This window comes from Paramormyrops kingsleyae, chromosome 6 (genome assembly GCF_048594095.1).
Source record: "Paramormyrops kingsleyae isolate MSU_618 chromosome 6, PKINGS_0.4, whole genome shotgun sequence".
Lineage (NCBI taxonomy): Eukaryota > Metazoa > Chordata > Actinopteri > Osteoglossiformes > Mormyridae > Paramormyrops > Paramormyrops kingsleyae.
Window position 1 is genome coordinate 15792218 of NC_132802.1, and position 22541 is coordinate 15814758.

The following is a 22541-nucleotide window of genomic DNA, read 5'->3' on the forward strand; positions in this document are numbered from 1 at the left end:
TCACATTAATAGCACTTTCATAATGCCTTTAAAATGCATTCATAGAACATTCATAAGCAGCATGTAAGTATACCCTTAACATCCTAACATACATTGAGCTTTAATATACATTAATAACAAACATTATATGATAACAAGCATTATAATCGTATAATCATATAATGCTTGTTATTAATATATATTAAAATTTTTAAGGTATACATACATGCTACTTATGAATGTTCCATGAATGCATTATGAAGCTGCACTGAGTATTCATTGAAAGCTTAATGAATGCATTACAAAGGCGCAGTTAAAGTTAAGCGTAACCAAATAATTTCTATGGAACAAACTGTAGTAATTTCTTTTGTCAACAGATTGCAAAAAAAAAAAACGAATACAAAACAGATGTCCTTGATTTTTTTCTAGATAGTATTTTGAGGAATACATAGCTGTAGGATTGTCTGTAATGAATATTAAAAATCTCAAAAAATCAGCAGGGATGTATCAAAGAATACCCATATATTAATTAATATCTGTATCCAAGACATATGGGCAGCACTTGACTGAAATGACTTTCAGAAATCCCACTGAATATTGCACGACTTGCACACAATTCTCAAGTTTTAAATGCCTTAAGTATCTAGTACTTTTGTGTATTTGCTTATTAGACAGTTTCCCCTCCTGGCAGATATATATAAAATATATTTTTCTGAACTTGCAGTTGATCTAGCAGATCTGTCGATCTTTACTAGTCAGAAATTTAACTTGAACAGTACAACGGATTTTATATGTTTCTGCAATTTGTCAGTTTCTGGAGCATAACAGGCATTTATGTCGATACATTTGCTTAGCAGCAAAGGATCAAATAATATAACAGAGTACATTATCTTTAACATTTTGGTCACATCGTCCAGATGGCAAAGAACAACAAGTCAATTCTTTTGCAATATTCCTATATTTTAGCAGGAGAGAGCAGATAAATCTTAATGCCAGATAAGTGCAGGGCTAGCACTGCATACAAGTTATGACAGTAATATAGACTAAAAAATAAATGTTCAGTAGTCTATTAAAATGAAACTCATTCCTTTACAGCAAAATCCCAAAAGAACCCATTTAGCAGAATTCCCAGTGTTATCATAAAGAAAATAACAATAATATCATTATTCTAAGTTATCCCTGGACTGCCCATTAAAATTTGGATTATTTCCCTACATGCATTACATTACAATTTGGGACATGCATGGGGTATTATATTGCCTAAATGATCATGAAATGGCATACTTTATTTCTACATAAGTGTGCAATTTTTGATTCAAAAGGCAATTTCCCTGACTTTTGCAACCAGTGAGACATTATAATCTGAATTGACAGTGGGGGTTCGTATGTACATTATATCAGTCAGTCGGCCAGAATTTTTAAGTATTTCCATAAGCAGGAATCTAAATAAAACCAGACAATATGTAAAGCGACGAGGCCATAAACACAGGAAATAAATGAATGAGCAAACAGTTAATGTTACTTTCCACTTTGGCAAATCCTGCATATTTTGATACACCCCACTACTAATATAAGGTGCCTAAAATTAAACAGAATTTTAAATTAAAGCCAGTTCTTGATAGTTGAGGCAACAATTCTATGTCCAGAAGATATAAAGACTTACCCTCTTTTGTAAGCAGAGGGCAAAATGCCAGAGCACCTGCTGAGTAAAATGTGAAACGTTATAAAGAAATGAAGATTTAATAATCAGTTAATATGCTGTTCTATTATATCCCAAGGTAATGCAGTAATGAAGTCAAAGTTACAGACACTGGTTCCTAACTAGCAAATGTGCCATTCACAGTGGTTACTTCCATAAAGCTACATTAATTATTGAAAGCTTGTTATTATGAATGATAGCTACTGTTAATTTCCTCCAGTCCACTGCACTGCTGTCTAATGAAACTACGTTTCATTCTGATACTGACTTGGGTTATTAACCTCATTGTAATAAAAGTGAAAAGCTCTCAATCTTGAAAACAATTCCTAAATAATGATATTTACCAAATGTATCCCAACTTATCAGAGAAGATATCTATATACGAGTACAATATATATTTTTACTTGTTTTGTGTAGATATAAAATTACATCCATCCATCCAGTGACACTGTCCGATGCAGTGTCACTGGGTCCGGAATCTATCGCAGAAGCTACAGGCGCAAGGCAGGAAATAACCCAGAATGGGCGCAATCCAGTGGTAAATAATTAGAACACAATCAGAATCAGAGCACTGATCTGCTAACTGGCATTAACTGCATGAATAAAATATAAATTCATCTTGACGGAGTCTGTATTGTGCACAACAATGTTAAAAAGTAGTACACCAGTGATTAGCATTTACAGCTTTCCTCTGGCAACTGTCAATGAAGAAACCATGATACGTTGTTACCATGATATGCTGTTCATACATATAGATACATTGTTACCATGATATGCTGTTCATACATATAGAAGTGTAAACACACTTCTATATGTATATTGCTAATATCCTTATTGTGATACTTCTAGTTGCTTTGGAAGGATGATTTCCTAGGAATGTGCTTGAAATCCATGAAGTTCTTCCTGAAAGTCAAAACAAGGAAATGCAGTAATGTACTGTCACCCACGTGCATAATAAAAAAGGAAAGCTGAAATAAAGTTTTTTCCCCATAAATGAATAATAATTTCAGACATAATTTAATAGCAATATATAAATGAGATGAAAGTATTGTACAGTATTGCTTGAGGTATTAAAAGCTACAGCACATGTGATAATGCCACATCTCCAAATAAAACATATTTTAATATTGGCGCCAGAAACTGGTTACCTTGTTTGTTACGTTTCTTTATATAACCCACAGAATTTTGAGCATCACAGCTAGATGGCACTAAGGAACAAGAATGGGAACCACCACTTATTGTTATTTTTTATTTTTTTATTGATGAAATGAGCTACTCCGACTCCTGTGGAGGAGGCTTTGTCCTGCCCAAAAGCAATTCATTACAACACATGTGCTTGTAGGATAAAAAAAATAAGCAAACGTCTTATCGTTCCCCTTCAGGACCTCCTAGTTAACAAGCAAACACATTTCTGCAGTCAGTAATGACCCCAGCTTGGAGTCTTCTGCTATGGGTGTTGGGGAATTATAGTTCATCAAAGGCAAAACTTTTCTGGTCATTTCTTTAAGATTAGCCACGGAACTGTTGCCTTGGAATAACCATTCAGATTATATGGGGACCTTTATCACAAAAAGAGTCAATACATGCGCAATTCTGTTTCATAGTGATTATTTATATTATATGTGCTAATTATTATTACTGGGATTAAAGTTCAGAACAAAATAAACAGCAAACAACTTCAGAATGAATGTAGGGCACTCATGGATAGTGTAGAATCTACCTTGTCAGAAACACTTTTCCTCTTCCTGTTATGCTGGGTTAAACAGTAAGGTTTATAATTGGTTTCTCTCTGGGTATCCATACACAAAAAAAATCAGAAATTTCTAAATAACTGCAAGAAGTGTTTGAAGTAAAAAAATAAAATAAATCACAATTGTCACACAAAACTCCAACCAATTTGACAGTTTGAAACTGATGCAGAAGTCATGCATGAATAATGACACTGAAAAGTAGGATAAAATAAACACAACAGAGTTTGCAAAGAGACATGGGACCCAGATATGTAGGACTAATGGTAAGCTGGGACCCAAAAAAATACATCAAGTACAAAGATAGCATTCTTGAGTATCTGAAAGCAGATTCGCTATTAAGATTACCCCTCCCAGCCAGCAACTTCCATGGGAATGCCCCTGTAAGAGGCAGCCACTGAGTGGACCCCAGGAGGTAAACCCCACGGGAGCACTGAGTAATGAAATACACTCAGCTCTCCATGATTACAGAGCAGCCTAACAAACCCCACAGATTCATTTGATGGGAGACAAAAAATTCTACATACACACAAAATCATTTAATTTAATGTGTGTTCTCTCTAAATAGAGATACCATTGGCTGTGATATAAAGTTCTATTTCTGGATGAAGGGTTTAGCTAAGTAATAAACAAACAAATATAACAAAAAACATAATGAATAAATAATGATCATTTATGTCTATAGCAACACCTCTACATGTTTTTCTGGTACGTTTACAGGCATCTACCTGCAGGAAAAAAAACAATTCATTCCTGATGTTTTCATCATCCCCTCATGAAGTGGCACCTAAAAGGTTTACACCACCTAATACTGTTTTTGCAAACACTCATTCCAAAATACATCTTCTACAAATCATACAGTTCCTCCACACTAAGTTTGACCATAGTACTGATACTAAAGTTATGCTGCTTTGCCAAATCTATGGATCATGGACAAATAGAAACAAAAATTTCTCATATTCTCTGAGTGGGTTTCCTCCTGAAGTGCCAAGACATATCTTTGTGTTTATTGTAATTTCTAAATTGTATGTGTGCCCTGTGATGGACTGGCAACCAGTCCAGGGTGCAGACAAATTCTTGGCACAGAAATATATGGTTAGCTGTGATGCAAACATCAGTTAAAAAGGGTTGGCAGAATTACTGTAATCAGTCAAAAAATAATGGAGATTTTCTCTTTTAGGCTACCCCCATCTTGCTCTCCATGACACACAGATGAGTAAGCAAGCTTGGCAGCAAAGGGCAGTGGGGGTTAAGGACCTTGCTCAAGGGCCCATCCACATGACACTCTTCGGCCGAAGCTGGGCTAAATCCGATGCCCTTCTGATCACAGACACACAGACTTAACCCACCGATCCACCCTTTTAACTTGCTTATTAAGAGGCGTTATTACAGCCTTTCAGGCACTTGAAAATGCTTCCGCTAATAATCCATTAATAACTACGGATCAGCTCTGCCACTAGGAGAGTGGAAAGGTCAATATGCTTTGTCAGGGAACATCAGGGGATTCTTCATTGTTAAAATAGCTTTTTTACTTCAGTTGTTCAACCCTGTGACTCAGCACCATGGGCCCCATCATCCAGTTTTACATAATTAAGGTCCCCTGTCAAGTGCTTGGTCCCCTGAATCTGCCAGGGTATCCTTGCCTCTCTGACCCGCCTTTGACCCAGGTGTTGCGCACCAAACAATTGTTGTTTTTTTTTTTTTTTTTTTAAACATCTGCTGAAAAATTCTGAGACAAAATCTCACTCATGCATTTGAAAGAAAACACACACACACACATGCCGGGTATACCTATCTTGATGGGGCCTGCTCATTCACTTCTATGAGAAAAATGCTAACGCTAACTATGACAACCAAAATACAAGAGTTTTTGCATTTTTAGTTTTTTCATAGCAGTCACTGATTTTTATAAAATAGAGTTCTCTCTTTTGGGAACCGGTTTTCCTTGAAAAACAGATATTTATCACGTTATGGGGACATTGTGTCCCCATAAGTATAGGTATACCCGCTCACGCACACACACACACACACACGTAAACATGACCAAGGTGGTAAAGCCTCAAATCCAAGAATTGTCTCAAAAGGGACTGACATCACAGAGTTAGATAGAGGAGACCAAGAATGTTGGAAGGAAAAGAATGTTACTGTTTATGGTCAGAATGATATAGAAAGGGCTGCTGTAGCCTTATGTATAATACTGTGAACTTCACAACTCTTACTTGCTATCAATCACCATCTTCCATTAATGTGAATGGTGAATTTCCAAGTGGTCATTTATATTCAGATTTCTTTGCATGCTTAACTTTTGCCTTAACTAGCACAATTATTTTTCAGAAAGAGGAAATAAACAGATTTATTCTTCTGGGCTGTGGCTACTGTGCATATTTGTGTTTTACCATTTTCTTTACCTTTCACTTTGCCCTTTCCCCCACTCCAGCTGGATTGTGCTGATTGGTCAGTGGGCCTGTCACTCTTAAGTGCTGCTTCAGTGATGCCTGGAAGGTGGCCCAGATGTTTGGCCTGTTCGATCTGTTTTTCCTGTGCTCCTAAATGGGCTCCAAGTCCTCAGTGAATCTCTGCTGTCAAAAAGGCAGAAATAATGTTGTGAGCCTCTTGTATAGTAAAAGGACTATGGTAAAAACACTTAGAAGGTTGTTGTTCAGCTCTCACAGGCAGTAGGACTTAGATGCAATACGATTACCTCCTTAACGAGGACAGGAAGAGAAGAACAGGAAGACAGGAAGCATAATTTTAATATGAGAGTTTTGATACAAATATTATGATGGAACACAGTACAAACCTCAAGCACAATCAGTCGGAGTGTCTTTGAGTAGGAGTATGGGAATACCAGGCTGTTGCATTGTTGATATGTTTTACTTCATTTAAAATTAATATGAAATCTATAAATGGTAGCATATTTTAAAAGAAAATAAACAATGTCAAGCACAGCATCATCACCCCCTTCAGTATAGTGGCAATGACATTTAATCTCAGTCATATTTAAATCTGTTTTCTATGTTTAGATGTCTTTCTCACAACTCCTGTTCCACTGGCGAAAAACAAAAGTAAGTCTCTGTAATTAACATTCATTCATATTCAACAAGCAACTCATCAAATGTTTACGCGCAGCAGCAGTATTTGTATAATTAACACCGTGTTTGATTAGATACTTAATGTCTCCAAACTCTTAACTTGCTTATTATGGATGTCATTACAGCCCTTCAACTTTTCTCACTTTAATGTGGCACCTTTTCCATCTTCATATGCTGTTTGAAGGAAGGCCGCAATGCAAGACTTTGCATTGATAATACGGCCAGGAGTTCAGCAAGAATAAGCTTCCGTCCCCGAAAGAAAAGGATCCACTGACACTTTTCTCATTTGATTACCTCAAGCATTGACAGAAGGCTCGCATTATAAATATATATATATATACACACACACACACACACACACACACACTAAGTATAAAGGTTAAAATTTCAAGGTGAAGATTCCTACACTGCACACATACAATTGCTACACTGCTTACTCTTGTTACTGGCCATTCACTGGAAGCTCAGCCTAACTGCATTTGGTGGACTCCTTGACAGACACATATGCTATTTCCTTCACAAGATGTAAATGCATCTGATATTGGCCCAGATCCTTAAGGAGTACAGAAATTACACTTGAATCAAAGATATTAGCTCTCTCCAATTTTTAATCTTCTTGATAGCTGTATGAGATGCTGTTGATACAAAACATCTTTGTTTTCTTGAGCTGATGCCATGGTAGACGAAATCCTCATCAAATTTTTCCTTCTTTAGGGCATGATGGGATGGGTTTATAAATGAGATTTTAAACTCTTCTCAGAAGGCGACAAACATGGTTGAAGCTGCACCCATGTGGCTCCTAATAACACAGGATGTAGGAAAATATTCTTCATTCTTCTCCTGTCTGCCAGCTGCATTCATTCATTCCTACACGCACACTTTTACAACACAGTGACACCTCTGCCTTGTGACGTTTCTTTACAACCTCTGAATAAATCCATTTTGAAGGGCTATATGCAAACGATCCTGTATTTTACTTTCGAAGACAAGTTTAACGTCATAATAAACGTTTAAAGATGCAAACATTCATATGAAGAATCTATTGCAGAGAATTGCCGTCTTGGGCTGCTTCAGGTGTTGCTATGCTTGTGAAATATTTATTAGAAAAAATAGAATTAATGTATTTTTTATATATTAATGTTTATATGAAAAATCCCCCTTGAATGGAAGCCCTTTCCCTTCATTTCTTTTTTACTTATACATCTTTATGAGACACTAATGATCTCACATTTAATGTGATCTTATGGGATGTAAATGATTATGAATATACTTAATCAGAATTGTTTTATTAAAGAAATTAATAATAATATAACATAAGTGTCTTGCACAGGACAAGCAGTTATGGAAAATTGATCGATGGGTAACAAAAGTGTAGTACTTATACTACTTAACATTACCAGCACAAATGATTAATTAATAGATGAAAAGAGCATGGATGTTCCTAGTTATTAACTAATGAAATTTAATACAATAAATTACATTATAGGAGATAAATGTGAAAAATACATATCACCTGAAACAGTTAAACGTAAGGGAAACGTAAAAATGATTAATTGTAGTAACTATTCATGTGCATGAATAATTTAAATATTCCTATTATATCATGAACATTAGATTTCTTTGAAATATATCATATTAGTATTAAGTGTGTATCGGCTGTAGGCACTGATTTCAGCATCCCAGCTTTGGCAGGCACCCTAAAACACCAGAAGGAATAAAAGTCTTTGTTATGGGTATGAAAAATGAATTTAATTTAATACCATTAGATGTCCTTTAAATTTGTTTTTAAAAATTAGCCTGGGAAAACTTAAAATTAAATAAGGTATATGGTGTGACAAATATTAATGGAGCAGCATATATCTATTTGATTTTTAACTAGTTAACTAATTACACAGCTATCATTTGTGATTAACAAGAAATACTAGCTTGACAATATTTTAACAAAGGCACAAATAAATATATTTTATAATTAGTGGGTAAATGAACTATAAATTAGTTTGCAGTTTATTTTCCTAATCAATTTTTTTATAAAAACCATTTAGTAAAATCTTTGCTGCAAAAGGAGATATTTTTTTTGTTAAATACTAACAACAGAAAGTGCTACAGATGCAGAAGAGGAAATTCAGGCAATGTCATCTTGTTCCAACTGAGACACCAGATTCACACAAAACCTAAATGATCTGAAAACTGTTATTAACAGAGAACACTAAAGGGGACCTTCATTCCTTCTTCCCATTCATAAGGAATTATCAGAAATGGAATGCCAAATCTGTGCTGGATTCACCTTTAAAGCTGGACTATTCATGCATTTAGTACCAATTCCAGAGTTACTCTGATAGACTTTCACTTCTTCTAGAGGAGCTGTTAGTGGCTTTTAAGGCAATTCTGCACAAAAGAGAAATGGAATCTGTGCAGCTGCTAAACTGCCAGGATCACTTACGAAATTTACCTTGTTTTCAGGGAAAGTGTACATTAGATAAGACAAAGACAACACTAAACCCCAGTGTCACAATAAATTTATATCATACATAAAATGACTGGAATATAGGATTTTAAAAATCACATTCATCACCTGCTTTTTGGACATCCTGACAATTTTGTGTTGCAGCTTGTCACAAATTGCAACAAACTAACCCAGAATGCACAGTGCACAAGGCAAGGGTACACTGTGGCCAGATGCCAGGCCATTACCTGGGACACACACAATCACACATTATAATCTTGAGAATTGATCTTTCATCCCTGAGGCAAGAGCATCACCCAGTGAACAGACAGGTACTGCCTAGAATTAGACTAGAAGACTAAATTATTCCTTCAAAAAGGGCTCTTAAATCATCTTTCTGCCATAAATTTTTCAAGTTTTCAGACAAAGCCCTTCATGATTTCTGCTTATTGGTGTACTTAGCATGGTCACACTGGGTTGAGCTATATTGTTAATTAGTGTCAAAAGCCTTAACATTCTGAACAGAAACTGACCATTTCTATTTTCCCAAGCAGTCAATTTTTTAATAGTTCACAGTGGGGCATTCCCCAAAACAAGAGTGTGAGCCCCCCCCCATGCCCCCATGGCACTGCCACAGTATTGGTAGAGACATGTACCTACCAGCCATACCCAAATCTACGCCCGTGCCCCCAAAATAATGTCGGTTACTGATTTTTGTCAAGAATTTTGAACTAGCCACAAAATCAGGCAACACGCTAGAGAATTATAAAGTTTGCACGGCAATGTATTCATGGATGGAAAAAAGATATATATATATATTTAAAAAAAATAAATAAAAAAAACTTGCCTATAAAATGTATCAAAATATCCGGAAAGGAGCAGACAGCTGCTGATGAGGTCTGTTTGCTCATTTCACTGGCCTCTGTACACACAGCCTTTCAGCACAATCTATAACATATTTAGAATAATTAGCTTTGCTGACATCTCTAATTCCAAAGAAGCTTTACTGCTTTTTGTCTATAGATTACCCTGCTATGCACAATATCTACAGAGGCACCACTTTTATGTTTTTCAATAATGGCCCTCCTTTATGTAAGTATACAGTTATCTGTTTTAATATGCTAACCTGAGGTCAGAGCCCCATTTTATTAGATTTATTAAGCAGACACTTTTACCCAAAGTGACATACAATTAAGAAAGCAGGGTCAACCCAGTCCCTCAGGCAATTTGGGTCATTGGTCACATTAGTTTACTGACCGCAGGATTCAAACTGGTGATTTTGAATCCCAGGGACAGCAGCCTAACCAGCAGTCTGAGCCACACACTAACCCCCGAGTTGACAGTAACAATAGTAAAAGTTCACAATGATACAGTCCCCTTCATTGGTGACCTCGTTTACATGCCTGGCTACTTAAAGAGAGAATAAGCTGTGCAGCTGTAGCTGAAACCTCGTCTCCGCGGAATTGCACTACATGGGTTATGCAGAGCAAAGCCTGGAAACAGTAACACTGTGGCACTATTTTAGCTATTTAGCAGAGGCATCTGCACAAATAATTTTAAACAGCAAGCATTTTTATACTGCATGCATTTGACGATCAGGATTTTCCCACTAATTTCGGTTATGTTTTGCGTTACGTTTTCCTTTGTGGGTATGTAATTATCAGTCCAGATACACCTGTGTGTTGTGTCCATTGATTAGCAAATTTTTCAATATCAAAATTAATTGAATTTATGAATAATGTAATATTTCACCTATTCTGTCATGGAATTATATATATATTTATACACAATGCCTATATTTATTTCTTTAATATGTACATTTATATAATAATGCAGTACAACTCAGCCATCAAATCTTGGAACACAGAAATGTTTTTAATACTTACCACTTTTTATATCATTCTCTTTAATATGTACAAGTTTAGAGGCTGGACTGAAATTAATTAAATATCGAGAGGTTACAGCTATGGCAGAATGATACAATTTAAGGCATTAGAAGCTGGAGAAATGAAAAGGGGGAAAACACACATTTAGAAACAACAGATGTAAGCATCTAGTTGAACAAAACCCCTGATCATATTCAAATTCAGCAAAATGTGTTTTTGACAAACAAATGCTATACCACTGCCAGGACCTGAGTGACTTCAGGTGTGGTGAAATGAGGGGGGCAAACAGTTTTTGTATTGCATTTTCTTTAGTACTTAGATACACAGCGGGGGTGGGATGGGGGGGGGGGGATTACAAGAGACTGCAGGAGAATACAGTGAAATCTGACAGTATTCTGCACATAAACACTTTCAGTTCAGCAGCTCGTGGCTGCCACCACCACGCTCTGCTACTCTCCACAGGGTACAGCTCAAGGTGTTTAGCTGCAGAGGCAAAGCATCTACTAGCAGCTTACACAACACACCAAAAAAGCACATCATGAACATCTTTAACAGAACCTTGAGATACAAAAAGTGTTCCACTGAAATGTATATATATATATATATATATATACACACACACACACAAAAAAGTATAAAATGACCAGAAACATCATGTTAAAACAATGCATAAAAAATAAATGCTCATGTTATCAGCGATAAAATGGCAAATAAAAGCCATTCCAGTAGCTGCTAGTAGAGACATCCCAATAATTATGTGGAACCATTTCAGTCGACCACACATTTACCCTGGGGTCAAGCTATAGCTCAGATTTGTACATTCATCCCGAGACGGCATCATAAGTTTAAATTGTGTAGTTGGTGCACTTTGGGTACAAAACAAACCTTTTGTCAAGAGACATTATTTCCACCTTCATTTCAGATAGGTTGTTACAGCTAGGACCTGTGTTTTAATGCATTTCTACTGTAAAAGGGAATTTATGTTTTGTATGAATGAGTCCACATGAAGACTCAAAAATGAATGACAATTTTCAGAGAGACAGGCTAGGAAAAGCTTTTACATTGTCCATGAATTGAATTGAAGATGCTGAATAATTCCATAATAAGGGCAGTAACATAATCCAGTTACAGAACAAAATGATGCAGATTATTATGTTGCTATAGGGACATAAAATTATTAAATATAGACATGGTGAAACAGTCCTATGGAATAGTTAATGAATATGATTCCCACATTCTCCTAAAAATGGGAGCCACACTTAGAACCCTGAGGCCTGAAAGATGCTAGATTTCCATTTATGAAACCCTCCCACTTGACTGATGCCACCCCACTCAAAAACATTCTCACACAAAACCCAGAAGCCCTTTTGACTTATCTGCTGCCGACTGTTGGATTTCACCAGAAGCATCTGAATTACTAAACATGCAACCTGAACTGTACTACCTGCTGTCGTTTATGCTCCAGTCAGTATCATCTGTTCCTTAAGCACTCCAAGTAACACTACGGGTCTATAATGATTCTACCTTATTTCTGGAGTATAAAAAGCTGTTAAATAATATAAGCCTGTAGAATAAAACTAAACAATTAATGGGTAGGTACTAAATACTGCATTCCAGGCTGAGGTAAAATAACGCCAGAGGATGTCTTACTATGAAGAATCTCGATAGGTCTCAAATGATTAAATCTGTCTTCTCCCTTCATTGAAAACTGCTTCTGTGACTACGTGATGCATTTTGAAGTCCATTGTCAATAATATTGCGGCCTGTTTTGTTTTACAGATTCACAGTCCCTTCAATGGTTTGGTACAGAACAGCAAAGATCCGGTTCATCGAAATTAAGAAAACGAACATGTCCCTGACAAGAACTGGTTTGCAGTCATCATCTAAGGAGAAGATCTGTATAGCAGTGAAGAACAACCAGGTGTTACATAAACTGGGAATGTCTGGTCTTTGAGAAGCCAGGAATGAGTGATGGATTAAGGTTCCTTTTCAATATAAGATGTTTTACATTCTGACATAATAACTGCAACAAGGGCATTATGATATAAGAGTTCCTTAATTGCAACAAGGGCATTATGCAGAAAATTCTAGCAATACAGAATACACCGCTGAACTACCGATAATTAACATGATCAGCCAAGCAAGCTTCTCTCACACAGTTTCCAGCTGATCCCGATGGAATGTATATGTGTAATTCTGTGCAAAGCCTGTACTGGGGGGTGGTATGTACATATTCAGGGGAGTTTGTAGGGTAGGGCTGACACACATGCATGTAATGCATGATAACATACTTGCTTTATTACTGTGTATGCATGATTAGATAATTACTACAATACAAACATTTACAAATTTGGGAAAAAATGTTGATTGTGCCTCAAAAGCTCTCCTTTCATGCAAAGAATGTTGGGAAAGATATGACGTTCTTGTGTTTCCTGCTGTTATCAAAAGCTATTATCCCCAATAGATAATGGGATAAACAGTCTGGCGTAATCAGAAAAGTCCGCTTAATAAGGCAATTTGAGACCATTAACATCATTTCATCAAGTCTGCACAGAACTTGCATACAGATTGTGTATGCTTAAGATAAAAAAAATAGGGGGGATAAGTAAAGCAATGTTAGGGACCTGAATTGGGTGCAGAAAGATTAGCTTTTATGAATACTTAATGATACTGACAAGAGGGAATATAATGCCATCAGATTCTTGGAAAATTTACTGAAGCTCAGCTTGTCCTTGCCACCATGAATCATCCTTCCCAACATTCTCTGCATTTCTGATCTGCACATCAAATTCCTCTTTGTAGGAAGAGGTACTCTGATTATTAATAGACACATACACATACAAGAATTAACCCCTTCTGCCTAAAACAGTTCAACCTGTAGCAGTCTGGCATTATCATCCTTAACAGGAACTGGTCCATGTGTCGATAGACTGTTCCATTTTGGGTTGAGGGGGATTGTGCCACACAAAGCCATTTTGCACTCTGGTTTGGAGTTAAGTCTTACAGTTGCTTGATGTTTTTGTTTTTGTGACTGTTCCAAGTGAGCATGAGCATGGAAAATAGCAACGTGTGAGTCAAAAAAACAAAACAAAAACAAAATTGGCCTTGGTTCGTGAAAAGGTATCCCGACTAAAGTGAAAAAAGAGAAATTCAGAAAGGAAAGTTCTAGAAAGCTTAGTGGTGGACCACACCGCCTACTAGGCTATTTCTTTTATCCTACGCATGTAGTCATGCAGTTCCTCAGGGTCCTGGAAGCCCATGTCCTGACAGACCCACTGAATGTCCTCCTCGTCAGCAATGGGAATGGAGTTATAGGGCATGTCCTCGTTAGGGAGGGTTGTGAAGGTGGTGAACTTGACCCGCTTCCGCTTTGAGGTGGGGGAGTTGGGCTCCTCTCCGCACTCCTTGGTGGACCCCCCTGAACTTCCGTCTCCCCTGCCATGGACCTGGCTCTGCACGCTTGTCTGAGAGCTGCCGCTGCTGTGATGGTCTCCGTGACAGCAAGTCTGTGCCGAGTCAAGAGGGTTACTGGGACTCTCCGCCTGCTGCGGGGAGAGGTCATTCTGGGCTTGCAGGGGCTGTCCGTTTCCCAGAAACACCCAGTGGTGCGAGTGGTCCATGTTGGCCTGCCCCTCAGGGGGGATGCGCTTGTGGCGGTACTTTAGCACAAACACGATACAATTGATGAGGAACACTAAGATGGCCAGACAGAAGACACCCAGGAGGGCGTACATGCCTATTTCCAGGTCAGTCATACTGCGAGGTGCATGGACAAAGTCCTCCTCATCCTCATCTCCTTCTGTGGGCCGCTCCTGACTGCTGATGGTTGGAAAGTTAGTGTAGTCAATAGGAACACTGGCAGGTTGCTCATTTGTTGCTCCATAACTTTCACCAACACTGGAATCAATAAGTGGTCTCCTTGTGTTTGGTGATTCTTCATGGCCTTGGAAAGTTACCATGCCTTCGCCCTCCTCTTCAGAGTCCTCCTCTGGCCCAAAGCGAACCCGAACATATACTGGAGAGGAAGCGATGACACTCTTGCGTTTGGTCTTCTGGCATGCCTCGCAGATCGTCATCTCTACACGGACTACCTCTCCGGATCCCTCGCCTTCGGCTGTGATGACCGGCCATCGCAGATGTGGGTCTTGGGATACCATCACAATCTTATCATCGAGGGTAGATGCATTCAGATTATAGTCTTTAGAGTCAAAGATATTCAGAGGCACTGCTGTGTTGTCACTGTAGTAGACCCAGATGGAAAGGATTGCCTCCTATCAAAACACAAAAACACAGAACATGAATTCTGTGCAGGACATAATTAGTGGATGAAAACATGCACATTCCCCAGACACACAAATGTACATGCAGAGTTGACACAGGAACAGAACCCACAACTCTGGAGGCAAGACCCCATAGCCCCGCCCACTGAGGCACCATACCACGCGTATCAGAGGGAAATATTAGCTTCTACAGCATACACAGGTACACACGTATTTACGGTTTCATTTAACTGTGCAGATTTCTGTTCTCCGAGCACCTCATTTCCATTCAGTGAGCGAACAATGAAAAGAAGAAAGCAAAACAAACAGACATGAATGAGATTTCATGAGCAATGAAAAAATAATTGTTTGAAATGGCTGGAGCAATCCTCTGTCGACTAAGCTGCGGTGGGAGTCTCTTGCTGTTACAGCAAGGCCTCTGAGGGCACTTAAAACAATACATTAACGCCATTAAATGTGGTGTCTTGATGTAGGAGGGCTGGGGAAATCAGGATTTAATTTGCGGGAAGGGGGGGGACAGAGCTGGCCTTTTCTTCTGTTTTGTTTGACCACTGCTAACGGAATTAAAATGAAAATGGGCTCTTACTGCCGCTATAAGCAGCCAAACCCATAGGAAAGTTTGATCATTAATATGCAAATCTCAGATTTCGGTTAAGGGGCTCTCACAGACACTCAGGGGGGGATTAAAATGGAGGCCTAGAACTTCTTCCCACTGGATTTGAGTCAGAAGAAACAGAAGCAGGTTAATAATCCTCCCTGTATTGTGAGAGTTTCACCTCATAGAAATATTGTTATTTTGTTTGTGTGGCATGGAGGGGGGCAGGAGACTTAACTTTCCTCAGTGGAATGAACTAGCAAGTGAAAGCAGAGAGAAACTGAAAGAAACCCATGTTTGAGTGGTAGAAAAATGTTGCCAGTTCTTGGCTGCTCATTGCTGCATTGCTTTAATTCTGTGGCTTTTTCTGGAATAAGTCATTGACCAAAACTAACTATATTATTCAGGTGAAATTAGACACAGGCAGATCTTACACTAATTGCTTGTCAGCCTAGCATATTATAATCTGGTTTAACGAATGACATGAGCTGCTTAAGCACGTATCTACCACAGCTGACACCAGGAGCCTGCAGGTCATCTCCACAATTACTGTACTCTGTCCTCCCGGAATACAGCTTTGTGTTCTCGGCCTCTAAATAGCATGTCTTAAATGCTGGCACTCGAAGACATGCAGTTCATCAAAAAATTTTACAGCATTTATAATAACAGGCCCTTAACACGGCTCCAGGGGGTGCTGGATTCTGGCTGATTCTGCTCTATGGCCCAAAGCTTTCCTCTACTGAGTGTTGGACATGAGCTAAATAAATAAATGTGAATATTAAGACCATATTTAATGGATGGGTGCAAATGTTTCTCATGTGTGGTTCTATGACAGTGGAATGAGCTACTGAACCTCATCCTGTCAGATTCCCTCTCCATCCACCTTCAAGAACCCCTCATGACCAATCTGTTCCGGAAACATCTCTGCTAGCCCAATATCACTTCATGCTCCCTGAATGCTCTTAATGCTGCACTTTCCGCTGATTTGAATAGTAGTTATATTAGGTTCTTGTGTGGTTTGGTGCATGAGTAGGTTCTGTTCCGATACTGCTCACACTTGTACCCAGGCATTCATTGGAAGCTCAGCCAAGCCGCATACCTAGTCGACTCCATATCAGCACGTTTGTAATGTGCTTCTTGGCTTACTTGTACATTGTTATGGACAAAGGTGTGTGTTAAATAAAAATGAATATATATGTATAGCCTATGGTGAGCTGTTACCAAAACCATGACGAACAGCACCTGTTTGGGCGCAGCAAGCGTCTGCAAGCCCGTTGCCTTGGCTACCATTGTGTGGCTGTTACCGGGGCTGGATTGTAGCGTCAGAGACAGACTTGAGATGGTGTGAACTTGCAGCTCCACAATGGACACTTTGTCATCTGTGACAGAGAAGGGAATCTCCCCCAAGACGGCCTCCATGACAAGCGGAGACTCGACCTGAAACAAAGCAGCAACATTGCTAAATTAATGACTGCAATCAAACATAACTGCAATATGTTCATTAATGAGTTTTATTCAAAAGAAAAAGCAGTTAAATGAGCAGATAAATCTGGATTTATTGGGGAGGAAGGAAGTCTGTGAATGCAATCAAAAAACTAAAAATGCCAAGTCTCGTATTTTGGTTACTTATGGCTAAGTTTAGGGCTGTAAAGGGGTTAAGGTCGTCATGTTGGGATTAGAGTTTACCCATAGAAATGAATAGAGTCCCCACAAAGATATAATTACACACCTGTGTGTCTGTTTGTGTGTGTGGATGTGTGTTTAAATAATCTGACATTGACTGATAATTTATATAATATAATATCCAACCATCCATCCATTTTCCAATCCATTTACCCTACTGGGTCGCGGGGGGATCGGAGCCTATCCCCGGAAGCAATGGGCACAAGGCAAGGAACAACCCAGGACGGGGGGCCAGCCCATCGCAGTGATATAATATCATATAATATAATATAGAAATTGCAATTAGTGCGAGGCAGGAAGCAACCAGCCATTGAAAGGAGCACAATCACTCACTCACACATACTGACAGTTCAGACACTTCAGTTCAGTTAAGTAGCATGTTTTTGCACAGTGGATGGAAACCAGAGGATCCACCAAAAAGTCTCGCATACACAGGGTAAGTATGCAAACTCCACACACACAAAGATGAGGTGTGCGGTGACAACTCTACCCACTGCACCATTGTGCTGCCCACAATAGGCTTACACGATTTGCAATGTTATTATTGACATGGCATTTCATGTACATGCAATCATCACATTACAAGGATCTTCATAGTCTGCTGGGTCCAAACTATCAATATGTGGTGCCAAAATACTTTTACTCTGTCATAGAAAACAAAACTTAGCAAGCTTTAGACTTTTAATGATGGTTCCCATTCAATATAATCTAGTATATGTTAAAAAAAATCGTTTATCTCCACTGCTTTTGCATGCGCTCTGCATGCGCTCTAGTAGACAATCAATATTTATCGTCCTTGCTATCGGACTCACTCATAGCCCGTGTGGCGCATTTGTGAGAAAATGAGTGAAGAGAAGAAAAGCGAACAAGAACTGGTCATGAAAAGACATTCGTGTTCTGCTGTATGGAAATACTTTCTATTCGACAGAGACGATATTGAGCAATAGCAAGTGGATCACCAGCCCAGCTCACAGCGCAGCTATTCAACTCTGTTTGTAGATAAGTTATTTTTGGATGTACAGTTAATTTTCACCTTCTAAGTACAGCAAAATCTTTTTTCAATGTCGTTGCAAACATGTAATATGTTCACTAAAAAAATGATATGGTTATGTAAGATTATGCAGCTAAACAATGGGGCTAACTTTCATTGTAGCAGTGATCATTTTGACAGTAGTAAGTAAATTAATCAAAATGATCAAAGTGATGACAAAGACAGAGCAGGCAACTCTGAGAGGCTAAATGTCAGGTATCTATGGCTAACCTTGCATTACTGGGTGAGTCCGTCAAACCCTGAATGTGTTCTTTAAGATGTATTTGCATTACATTCGTGCTGTGGTGATATTTAAGTTATGCTTTGCAATTCTGACAGACAGCAGCATTTTCATTCACTTTTAATGTGAAGTACTTCAACAAAACTGGTGCTTTTGCTCTTTAGTTTGTACCTCATCTGTTATGTACTTGTCTTGCTTGTCTGTTTTGCTAAGCCATGCGGACCTGAAGCACACAGCCAGGCCAGGATGAAGGCCTTTTCACCGCACAAAAACCTCACCACTGACTGCTGGTGCTGCAGCAAGCGTGGAAGCTTTAGTGTTTTCACTGACTTCTGCCCCGGCTGCCTTAACGAACAGCAGTTACACTCCGGTACACATATTATTTACTTCAAATTTACTAATGTTCCAATTCACTGCCCATTGATTCCTTTATATCTGTTTTTAGTTTGAATTAAAGCAGCTGCTGACATGAAAATAGATGGATGTAGCATTAGACAGTACACTACTAAATCCATAGTGCTTACAAATAAATGTAACAAAAACAACAGAAATTTAAAATAAATATCTGGGCTCTCTCTGGCGTCATAGTGTGTGTGTGTGGGTGTGTGTGTGTGTGTAAGAGCCCTGTGTCCTGTGATGGACTGGCATCCCATCCAGGGTATCCCCTGCCCTGTGCCCTGTGATCGACTGGCTCATAGAATAACCATAAGCAGTTACAGTAAGTAAGCATGGGTAAGTATAATAATGAATGTTGAACTGAACATCTGTGGTTCATCAAGTCTCTTCTGAACTAACTTTAGGAACTCAATAGGAAATAAATCTCAGGGCTCGTTTATTATTACTGAACCTATAAAATAAAAGATTTTCCAATAAAAATACTTGCTCACACTTTAAAGGGCTTATTGTGTCACTAATCAAAGAACAAGTTCAATTCTTTCAGCGAAGTTAATGTAGGGCAGGGCATGTCAGCTTAATTTATGTCAACAGAGACACTGACAATATTAAATTAGTATTTAATGGAAGTGTCATTTTGGTAAATCCTTTGGGGGTATATACAGGGATTTCTAAACTTATGTAAGTAGTCCATTTCACAAATCCTTATGTAAGTCAAAACTTATTTAAGTTGGATTTACCTTGCCATACCATTCAAGACACATAACAGACCAAAAACCACAGAAGCCAAAATTATACTAGTATTACATACTAAAGAACAAAAGTAAATGAAAAGATGAAGTCTCAGTTTACTTAATGATGTCACGTTAGCATTTCTGTAAACTCTGTGTACCTCAAATATTACATTTGTAAGTCTGGATTTATGCAAGTCAGTTTTACGCAAGGAGAGAGCTGCCTATAGTACTAAATACTACGTTTAACCACATTAAATACCAGGTCCGGCTTTGGCAGCTTACCTTAAGTGTAGTACTTCCAACTTCGAGGCCTGCAAGGATGGTGCGGTCCACAAGTTCAGCCACTCTAGGGTCGGTCACTTTTAGTGAGTCCTGCACCAGGTCGGTAACATCCACCTGCCAGTCTGGACCAAGCATGGTGATAACCTGGTCAGTGCCCTCGGTCGACGTGGTGTGGAACTGGGTCAGCACCCTGACCTGGGTGTGCTGGTATTGGAGAGTGCAGCCTCGGCTCAGCTTGCGATCATCTTCATCCTCATCGTCACTGTCTCTGGTTGTCCTGGAAGAGGAAAAAGTTTCCCATTTTGCTCTAAAAACCTCATTGTGCTTCTGGTACCTTCTGATTGGAAGCATGCCAACATAACGCCCATTTTCAAAAAAGGGGATAGAAGTAATTTGTCAAACTATAGGCCAATCAGTCTAACTTGTATAACTGGTAAAGTTATGGAGGCTATAATCAAAGAGAAAATGGTAGATTACCTGGACTCAAATAACATTTTGAGGGATAGCCAGCATGGATTTAGGAGAGGTAGATCGTGGGTGTGTCCGAAATCGCGCACTTGCGTCAGTGCACTGAGATGTAGTGCGCACTTCCTTCTGTAGGGCACACTACCATGGGTAAGTGCTGTCCTAAATGGAACACTAACGTTTTGCACTTACCGGAAGTGACGGACTAGCATTTGATCGCGATTCTCCAGCGCGCCGAAATATCTGCCGTGTTTTGTTTACAATGAATTTCCTTGTGGTTTTATTTGCGTGTATATAACCTATCTACGACCGCCTAACCAGCTAAAAACTGCTAACATTTACGTGTGCAAACTGTTCTAAGTCGATATAATCGCAAACTCAAATTATCTATAACTGTCGTCAGAGAGTGACAGGCTACACACCGCAGTATACATGAGTAAAATAATTTTATTAACGTTACTTAGATTTATATGAAGCAGTTGCCTCCGCTTGGGCTTACGTGTCTGTGTTGTTGTCCGCCTTAATTTAACAATAAAAACTTGCTGAAAGTCCCTCCCCTTCCGCTACGTAGTCAAAATGGCGTCCGTTTAGTGCGAGTAGTGTCCATCATTCTGCACTGCGTTTTCTGGCCGTTTTCAGTGCACCATCCGGGTACTTTCAGTGCACTGAATTTTGGCTTAGTTGTCAGTGTGAACGCACTACGCCCTAAAATCGCACACTAAAAGTGCGCAAGTGCGCGATTTCGGACACACCCAGCGTTTAACAAATCTGTTGGAGTTTTTTGAGGAAGCTACTCAGGAAGTTGATGATGAGAAGGCCTATAATGTCATCTACTTAGATTTCCAAAAGGCTTTTGATGTTGTCCCCCACAAGAGGCTCTTACTTAAACTCAAAGCGACAGGTATTTTAGGAACTGTAGCGACCTGGATTGATAACTGGTTAACAGATAGGAAGCAGCGAGTAGTTATAAGAGACATAATGTCACAGTGGGCCTGCGTTCATAGTGGGGTACCGCAGGGTTCAATTTTAGGACCACTATTGTTCCTAATTTACATAAATGATATAGACACCAATATAAACTGGTGAAATTTGCAGATAACACCAAGGTGGGTGGTGTAGAAGATACTGAACTAGCGGCTCAGCAGCTACAGTGGGATCTTGATTTAATTAGTGACTGGGCCGATACCTGGCAGATGAAATTTAACATAGACAAATGTAAGGTACTCCATGTAGGGAGCAGAAATATAAAGTACAGGTATTTTATGGGACCTACTGAAATAAAGGTAGCTGATTATGAGAAAGACCTTGGTGTGTATGTTGATGCTTCCATGTCTCATTTTTGCCAATGCGGGGAAGCAATAAAAAAGGCCAATAGGATGTTGGGGTATATCTCCAGGTGTGTGGAGTTTAAGTCAAGGGAGGTAATGCTAAGATTATACAATTCCTTGGTGAGACCTCACCTAGAATATTGTGTGCAGGTTTGGTCACCATATCTTAAAAAGGACATTACAGCCTTAGAAAAGGTGTAGCGTAGGGCCACAAGAATGATTCCTGGTCTTAGAGGAATGTCATACGAGGAAAGGTTAGTTGAGCTAAATCTGTTCAGCCCCAAGCAAAGGAGACTGAGGGGGGACATGATCCAGGTCTATAAGATTCTAACAGGTTTGGATGCTGTTCAACCGAATAGTTACTTCAGCATTAGTTCAAATACAAGAACTCATGGCCATAGGTGGAAATTAGCGGGAGAACATTTCAAACTGGATTTAAGGAAGCACTTCTTTACACAGCGTGTAGTCAGAGTATGGAATAGTCTTCCTGATAACATAGTGCAAGCTGAATCCTTGGGTTCCTTTAAATCAGAGCTAAATAAGATTTTAACAACTCTGAGCTATTAGTTAAGTTCTCCCCAAGTGAGCTCGATGGGCCGAATGGCCTCCTCTCTTTTTTATAGTTCTTATGTTCTTATGGTGAAGCTAGCCGGTTAGGCTCCG

At 38.9% G+C, this 22541-nt stretch overlaps 1 protein-coding gene across 1 annotated transcript in view; it reads right to left on the bottom strand.

The window, feature by feature from the left end:
• Nucleotides 1-10812: 10812 nt before the first annotated feature.
• tmem132e (transmembrane protein 132E) overlaps nt 10813-22541 on the bottom strand; it is a 178554-nt gene continuing 166825 nt past the window's right edge. The window contains exons 7-9 of the mRNA XM_023833143.2: nt 20086-20362; nt 16965-17159; nt 10813-15118 (exon numbers count right to left, since the gene is read on the bottom strand). Of these exons, the coding sequence (XP_023688911.2) occupies nt 14045-15118; nt 16965-17159; nt 20086-20362 (1546 nt within the window). The 3' untranslated portion in view covers nt 10813-14044. The remainder of the gene's footprint in view (nt 15119-16964; nt 17160-20085; nt 20363-22541) is intronic.